Source organism: Chenopodium quinoa, unplaced genomic scaffold, assembly GCF_001683475.1.
Source record: "Chenopodium quinoa cultivar QQ74 unplaced genomic scaffold, ASM168347v1, whole genome shotgun sequence".
Taxonomy (NCBI): Eukaryota; Viridiplantae; Streptophyta; class Magnoliopsida; order Caryophyllales; family Amaranthaceae; genus Chenopodium; species Chenopodium quinoa.
In genome coordinates, this window is record NW_018744502.1 from 4,590,531 (window position 1) to 4,600,008 (window position 9,478).

The following is a 9,478-nucleotide window of genomic DNA, read 5'->3' on the forward strand; positions in this document are numbered from 1 at the left end:
GAATGTGCAGGTTGTCAAACCAAATTGATGTCACCCAGAGACGTGTATTCAGCAATCCCAGATACGTGTTTCTTTCCCCTTAAATCCTTTATTTGTAGAACTAACGCTTTCTGCAGGTATCGGAGTTAAAAAGGATGATATAGGATTGTAGAACGTTCTGAATCATTCTTCATCCCGATCGACTTACTTTGATAAAAAAAAAAAGCATTTTTGAAACTTACATTTCTCCAAACTCGGTCAAAGTGGGGGCTTTTGTAGACACCTGATTGTGTCTCCCCAAAAACCAAACCCATTGATGAGTACCTTTCACGTCTTTGATTAACGAGTTCGGTAAAGAGTTGAAGAGTAACGTAAAATTTCCTTAAGCCTTGACCATATTCCAAACATTACATAAAATGTTTTAATCCAAAATCATTCATTTCGTGTCCTTAAACCAAAATCATTCATTTCGTGTCCACAAAATCATTCATTTCATGTCCAACTCATAAAAACGTCCAACCAGATTATTTTGATCCATAATATCACCCCAATTATTGTTTAGTTGGATGGAGCTTGAAAGCAGCTTTCCAACGATATATTATAAGCCCAAATCCGACTTAAAACAAATATATGACCAAAATATTAAACCGAGCCTAGGTCCACCTTAGCTATGACCTAATGGTTATGTGGATTCCAAGTATGTTATTTAGGCCCCATATGATCCTATTCCTTATCCTAAACCAATTAGGACTCTTTTAGAAGTCTCTAGAAGGTTCTAATCTATCCTTCCCGAAAAAATAAAGATCAAAGAGTTCGAAGCCGAGTAAAACTTCTCATATGATAGACCTTATCCCGTTCGAATTAAAAGGTGTCTGGATTTATTTCACAAGTCTTATTCCATTAGAAACCAACGAGACATGTTAGCTTCATCGCGCCGCAATGGAGAGACTATTTTTTATTTGGAACTTCTGATATTTTCTGATCGTCACGCGATAGAGCAGTTCTATTTTATTTGGAACTTCTGATCTTTTTTTATTGTCCATACTTTTTTTTCCTATAAATAGATGTCGTTTTCCCCGTTTTCCAATCAACAACAACCATCATAATCCTAAGCTATAACCATCATCATAATCCTCGAAGTTCTTAAACACCCATGTTCTTAGCCTTAACCTAAACACAGCCTTGATACATCCTAATCAAACACCATACTTCCTTTGCCAGATTCGAATAATCCAAACCATACTCGACGTCGCCTTCGACCTCGACGTGAAAGGTTGATAGTTCTGAGGGTTTGGTCCCAAATGTATATTTCAATTCATATTTGATTTATTTACTTTATTGATTTAACTTTTATTAAGTTTACTAACGTGTGTATTGTTTTGATAGCAAGAAGGTTGAGGCATCAAAGTAACTAATTCGATTACTTAATTATTCTTTTTATTTTGGAGTAGAAATCATGTTTGCAGTATTTATTTAATTCCTAGTATCATGTTAGGAATGTAATTTTGATTTCTAGTATCATGTTTAGGATAACACTTTGATCTTGTTATTAGTGACATGCCAGAATTTGTTATTAATCCGTTTAGTTTCATGCCTAGGATCCTACTACTAATGATGTTTTGATGATGTTCTTATGATGATGGTTGTTATATTAATCATATATTGCTTGATTATTCATGATTTATTGTTATTGCTTGATCACGCCCCTTTTTGCAGGTTTAAAGGGAATTTGTATTTGAAATCATGCCTAATAAGATAATTTATAATTTGATTTAATTAGGCTTAATATGATCTTAATTCAACTGATCAGCACTAATAAATTTGATTGTGCATTAAAAATCAACCAAAGTAAATTAAACAGGTTAAGGATTAACTTGATGTATGTATGTTGATCGAAAAGCGCACATGAATATCATAAGAATTGAGTAGAGGCCTATTTAGGGCGGGTTCAATCTCTTTTAGGTTGGATTCGTACCATCATCCCCAAACATCCAGTCATGGTTCCAGACCACTATGGAGTTAGCGATCTCCGTGATCGTGAATGGGGTGTAACTTTCACACCCGGGAACGATTTACAAGTTCCTAAAACTTATTGATGACCCTTTTTCTATAGATTCTTTTCCATGGAACGCCGCCATGCCTAAAAGCATGAACCACAATAGGGCTCGAGTTGAAAAATTCCCTACAGATAAACACTAGTGTATGAGGGTAATTTGGTAAAATAATAATTTTATCATAGAAATTCATCTAATATTAGCAAGACTTGAAATTGTTTATAGCTAAAATCTTACTCTCTTTTTTCCTATTTTTTTACCTCATTTCAAGTAATTGGGTCAAAGCTTTAAAATCTTAGATTGTAAATTCTTATCCCTATCTCTTCTTATAAAAAGTATAAGAAAACTCTTATGAATAAGGTGTGGATAATTATGTCCTTTAAAATGTATATTTACTTATTTTTCCTCATTAATGTTAATTGCCTTTTTGTAAAACTCTTTAAAATAGTGTACGTACATTTATACCCTTAAAAATTTGTTTACATATTTTCCCTCATTAATGTTTTCAACAACTAAATTTGTGACATAAGGTTGAACCGAAATAGCTCCCAAACATGGCTAGCTATAGCGCACATCGCGTGCGTTAGCCGCCCTAGTTAATTTGTAATTGATAGTATAGCCAATTGGGGTCTTGTTGGATTTGTCTCATTGCATAATTTATTAAATTTTTTTTTTATAATTTTTACGCATACAAAAATGAAGTTATAAACGTTTTAAGATACGTCTTGGATACCGTGAAAAGTTAGAAGGAATAAAAAAAAATAGGGACACAGGGAGTAATATTAAGGCCGACACTCTTGCACAAAGGAACTTGTGTGTTGTGTCATGACTTTTCACAACTAGCTAGTATCTTTGAAAATATTAGGGCGGCTAACGTACGCGTCATAGCTAGTTATGTCCAAAGAGTTCTTTTTGTTAGGTCCTAGGTCACAAATTTAGTAAATAACAAATATTTTTAAGGATATGTCCATAAAATATTGTTAGGAGTTTAAAAAGAAAAAAAGGAAAAAAAAGACAATTAACCTTTATAAATAACTAAACATATTGATATTATACCTTTCTTTTCTTATGGTTCCCACCCAAACCCCACTACTATTTTTTTATTATTATTATTTCCTTCCTATCACATTCATTACTTTTCAATAAATTATTAATCCCACTATCTTTTTTTTATAATGTTTTAATACTCCAACTACCCTACTTAGTTATTTACCTCTTAGTTTATTTAAATAAATTAAATTGCCTAAAACTTATGCCGGTCAAACTATAACACTAAAAAAATACAAAGAGAGTTAATGAGTCGTATTTTTGTGCATTTTTTTTATTGCACAATTACTATATAATTATCCATTAGTAGACATAATGCAATGATTAGCCCCAAAAATAGAGATTTGAAAGTATGACTCTTTATTACGTCCGCTTATGTATAAACGATTTGAGTTTTGGTGATATATATAGGATCATGGAGCTTTTCCATGAGTAACGTTGGTTTGATCCTCATCCCACCCCTTCTATGATAGGAGGGACACCCTCCGTATCTTATCGTGTAAAAATAAACAAATAAAAAAAGTACGATATATATAGAATCGTTATTGATTTTGCTTGCTTTTTTTAGAACATGTTTAAGACAATTCAATAATATAAAGGCACAATTTTTATTAAAATTGCGTTTTAAATCAGGTTATTAAATATAGATAATCAGATTTAGATAAATTTTATCATAACAAAAAAATTTGTGTAAACCTGGTTCACAATAATATTATTGTGGACCTAAGGTCCATACACGCATAGCTATAACATCATGTTGAACATAGTAACCCTAAACATAATACCCTTAATTAAAACTTGTGTGACATGTATTATTGTGATACTAAATTATATAAGTGTCATCTGACTTTATGTTGAACATAGTATCCCTAATTTTAACATAGTGACCTTTATTTTTCATATTGACCATGATATTAAAAATTTCACTAAGAAAATCCTTTTATGACTTTTATAATAACAAAATAACTTTTATTTTAACATAATAACCTTTATATTAACATAGTGACTTTTTTTTTATTAACAGAACGACCATAGCGTTCTTAATATTATTGATCCATAATAAATTAATATAAATCAAGTCTATTTAAAAGACCAAAAAACTGTCGGATAGGTTTATATTCAATGTTTACTAGGTTGTCCATAGACCATTGTACATCACTAGTATTAAAGCCCAAAAAACAAGTCATAGAAGACGGGACATTAATTTTAAAGTAACGTGAAAAAAAAAAATTAATAAAAATTTAAATTTAGTAGCCCAAGCTCATAATTCGTATTTGGAATATCTTAGTCAATCTAGGACCAAAATGATACAAGAATTAAATAATAGTTGGTGGCACTCCATTGTAGAATAATTATTATTAAAACATCTCAAATTTTCGTATTAATCAATTCTAACCATCTTAGTTATAAAGTTAATTTAATTATAGCTAACCATTTCCATCATTTAACAAATATTATATAGTCACCCTTTTACGAAAATAATGATTTAACAATAATTGGCCTATTAACTTGGCCTTATATAAAGCTCTTACTTTCAACCTCCACTTCACACAAACTCCTATCGTTATTCAACTTTTAAGTAGTAGAAGATCAAAGTTTCTTTTTGTCTCTCATACTTTCTCTTACATTTATTGAAAATTTGACTACCTACTTATATTATTTAAGCAATGGCATCAGTTCAAGAAATCCGTGATGCCCAAAGAGCCGATGGTCCAGCAACCATCCTATCCATCGGAACCGCCAATCCTCCAAATGAAATGTACCAGGCGGAGTACCCTGACTTCTACTTCCGTGTTACCGAGAGTGAGCATATGACTGATCTCAAGAAGAAGTTTAAGCGCATGTGTACGTCTTCAATACACTCATACGTTGTACTGTTAATTCCTACGAAATATGTATCTTCTCTTTCTTCTTATTCTAAACAACATTTAATCAAAATAATTTTGAGAATTTTAACAATTTCTCCATCAATGGTCTAAAAATAACTCAAATTAACATAAATAAATTAATAAATAAAATAAAATTGTGCACCTTTATTAATCAAGGGCATTGCATATATGAATTTGTCATATTATGAAATGCTGAATTGATGTCTACAGGCGAAAGGTCAATGATCAAGAAGCGGTACATGCACGTAACTGAAGAATTATTGAAAGAGAACCCACACATGTGTGATTACAATGCCTCATCCTTAAACACTCGCCAAGACATTCTCGCAACCGAGGTGCCTAAACTCGGAAAAGAGGCAGCGATTAAGGCCATCAAAGAGTGGGGACAACCGCGGTCCAAGATCACCCATGTCATTTTCTGCACCACCTCCGGTGTTGATATGCCCGGGGCTGATTACCAGCTTACAAAACTTCTAGGCCTCCGACCCTCGGTCAAGCGCTTCATGCTCTACCAGCAGGGTTGCTATGCTGGTGGTACAGTCCTCCGCCTTGCAAAAGACATTGCAGAGAACAACCGTGGAGCTCGTGTGCTGGTGGTTTGTGCTGAGATCACTGTCATTTGTTTCCGTGGGCCTACGGAAACCCACTTGGACTCCATGATAGGCCAAGCACTCTTTGGCGATGGAGCCGGTGCTGTTATTGTGGGTGCTGACCTTGATGAGACCATCGAGCGGCCCATCTTTCAGCTTATTTGGGCTGCTCAGACTATACTCCCTGACTCTGAGGGAGCCATCGACGGACACTTGCGTGAAGTAGGGTTAGCCTTCCATCTACTCAAGGATGTCCCTGGACTGATCTCTAAGAACATTGAGAAAGCCCTAGTTGAGGCATTCAAACCAATAGGGATCGAGGATTGGAACTCGATCTTTTGGGTGGCACACCCTGGTGGTCCTGCAATACTAGACCAAGTTGAATCCAAACTCGAACTCAAGCAAGATAAACTCAGGAATACTAGGCATGTACTAAGCGAGTTTGGAAACATGTCTAGTGCTTGTGTGTTGTTTATATTGGATGAGATGAGGAATAGGTCATTGAAAGAAGGTAAGACTACCACCGGAGAAGGCCTAGATTGGGGTGTCTTGTTCGGGTTCGGGCCTGGTCTTACCGTGGAAACTGTCATGCTTCATAGTGTTCCTATAACTAATTAAGCAACATGGTACGGTACATGTGCTCACAACTTCACACTTATCCTTCAATTTTTTTTTTAGCATTGAATAATCGCTACATATGCAGATTTGCTAGTAGCTCTTTTGTATTGCTTTCTAAGATATGTATATGTTGGTATAATAAGATCAAATTTTTAATTTTTTTGTACATGTATTTATAGCCAAATGTTATAATAATAATGTTATTTTGGGATGATCGATTTAGATGGAACTACATCGCAAACAAAAAGAATCTCAATGTAACATTTTGTAAACAATCAAATAATTAAGTAATGGATCTAACTTTATAGATTTGCTATTTATTCCAGCTATAATGAAGTATATTCATAGACGTGTTGATCAACACAAGTATAATATTTGATCTAAGAAAGATAAGAGATCAAGCCACATTTGATTTTGATAAATACAGTATACACCTAATTCCTTTTGTTTGGAATTTATAATCAAGTATATTTGCCCAAACCCGAAGGCCCAAACCTATTTTACTACAACTCTCTAGTAGTAAGCTTACAATTTTCAAACTCAGAAATAGTGAAATACTAGATTAGTGTCCGTGTGATACACAGTAGTAATAATATTTTTTCCCATTATTAATTTATAATACTCCCACTGTCCCTTAATACTTGACACAGTTTTCATTTTCGTCCGTCCCACAATACTTGACACGTTATTAAATATGGAATGAGACCACTAATAAAAAAAAAATTATTTTCCTACATTTTTCTCTCCTCACCTACCCCTCTCTCACCGCACTTTTTGTAATCTTGCAATATAAAAATATAAAAAAGAATCTTTTATGTAATAAACAAATGTTTTAAATGGACCACAACGTCCCAAGTATTATTTGACGGAGGAGTATAATATAAAAATGAAGCAACTCGTATAGAATAAACAAATGCAATGCGTATAAGAAAGATAAAATGATAAGGCAAAAATTATTAAAACCACAATTGAGAAAAAAAAATTAAAAATTAGTTTTGATTAATTAGTTGAAAATATTTAAAAATAATATACATTATATTACATTAATGATGCATGTTATTCCCAATAAAATTATATGTTGTATGACTTTTTATTAATGAATTAATTTGATTAAAAAAAACCCTTAAAGCTAACATCATATATTATATTGGCGGAATTTTTTTTTATTGATAGCGACATATGTCCAAAATTATCAATGTAAGCATAACCTGTTTTATTAATAATTAATAGATTTTTTAAGGAAAAAAAAAAGTTATAAGTTGGTAAAATTATTAACAGAAAAATAACTTAATTATTATTATTTCATAAGATTTCAAAAGAAAGCCATGAATAGAAATGATTTTTTTTTAATTTATTTTTCATCCACTATTGTAGAATTATATAATGGTAATATAATTTTTTTTGTTTTTTTTTTGACAGGGTAATATAAATGTTAATATCATATTTTTGGCTCCGTTAGTTTATATTCTCCATCATATATCAACCTTCTAAATTATAGTTTATTCTCCCTTAATTAAAAGATCTCAAAATCTTGGTTTAAGTATTTTAAGTAAATAGGACACGAAATAAAAAGGAATACAATTAATATAAATATTAGATATAAAATTAAATAATATATTGTTATAATTGTATTATACATATATATATTCTAAAAATAAAGATTATTGCTAAAAGAAGGGGGGTTTTGGAGGAAAAAAACAGCATCAGGAAGTGACACATGTCATTCCTGGTGTCTATTTTAATATTATGTTATTGACTGTATAAAAATATCCTTAAAAAAAATACTAGATAAAAATATACCCATAGGATCTTGTAAAATACGGGCCAAGAAGCCCATAATTAGCCATGCAGTTTTTTTATCCAAATTCATGATCAAGCCCACAAATATATTTTTATTCTCTTTCAAACAAAACAAACCAAAAAAGAAAAAAAAAAAAAAAAAAGCCTTTTACTATATTCAGAAGCCCAAAGCCTAGCTAATTGCGAAGTGCATATTTTTGGCATTAGGCACCCTAGCGTTGTTGCGAAGTTGAAATCTTTTTGTGTCCGATTACTAATACCCACACCCTAGCGTACGCAAATTTGCATACACCAGCCCCAAGTATAGGTAATCATCCAAAATTCGACCAATGGTCAAAATAATAATATTACGTTGATCACGACATTAATCACTTTAATGTACATAAAACAATACATACGAAGTATATGTTTTTAACTGATTATGGACCTTACGCGACCAATTTAATGCTAAATGTGTCCTTCACATGCATGGTGTTGTTGGGTTTTGTAGCGTTTAACGATACACGGAAGAGAAACCAGTCTAAGACCCGCTCACTGATTAAAGCAACTAAACATGCAATCACATAATTAACAACATAAGAGAGAGAAAGGGAAAAGACATTCTTACCCTTGACGCGTGCTTCGCTCGATTCACGAGCTCTTATTTCAAAGCTCGAGCTCGCAAGTGCGACGGCCTCTTAGGGCTCGCACCCTCGACCCGACCCGAATGGTCTTAATCTCGAAGGTTAATCGGGATTTTACCAAACAAAACTAGAGTATTACGAACTTAAAGGTTTACTCACTTTTCAAGGAGATGCCTTTTTGAGTTCAACTCAAGTGATTTTTCCCAAACCCAAAACTAGGGTATTTATAGGGAATGGAGACTTGATCTCCTTTCTCCATCAATGTGAGAGATTTGCATTTTCCTCTATTTTATTTTAATCAAAACAAAATAAAAATGCGATGCAATTAACAATTTTCAACTGCCACAAGGATGGAGAGAGTATGTGAGGACCACCAAAGGGGGGGACCAACTCACCTTGCTCCCCAAGCCAAGCACCAACCCCTTTGGTCCCCTCCTTGACCGTGAGCTGTCCTAGGGTGATAAGTGGCTTTTATGCCACTAATCGGGATCCTTTTTCCTATCATTTCCCTCCATTTATCGCTTGTTTAGCCCTATTTTACCGCATTTCTCCACATATTGCACAACAATGCTATCTCCCTCGTACTTCCCCTCTACTTTACCTTTTTCGTAATGTTTTTGGGTGTTTTCCTGTGTTTTGCAGGTAAACCAATCGATACGTGAAGTAGAAGAAAGTTCGGGATAGTTTCGAGAGCCGGTTTCAATAGCAAATCAAGTGAGGAGCTTTAATCAGGCTGTGCGCTCAGGAGAGCCCTCTCTCCCGCTCTGCGCGGGCGCGCAACCCAAGGGAGAGGGCGCGCATTCAAGGACAAATCAGGATGTAAAGCGCTACCCATCCTGCGCGGGCGCGATGATTCCTGGAGAGGGCGCGATACTCAT

At 33.6% G+C, this 9,478-nt stretch overlaps 1 protein-coding gene across 1 annotated transcript; it reads left to right on the plus strand.

Annotated features, from left to right (window-relative positions):
- The first annotated feature begins 4,648 nt into the window (after positions 1–4,648).
- On the plus strand, positions 4,649–6,544 carry LOC110698020 (chalcone synthase-like). Its single transcript, XM_021875424.1, has 2 exons — positions 4,649–4,925; positions 5,180–6,544. The coding sequence occupies exons 1-2, from the start codon at positions 4,748–4,750 to the stop codon at positions 6,175–6,177; spliced, it is 1,176 nt and encodes a 391-aa protein (XP_021731116.1). The 5' UTR covers positions 4,649–4,747; the 3' UTR covers positions 6,178–6,544.
- Positions 6,545–9,478: the final 2,934 nt, after the last annotated feature.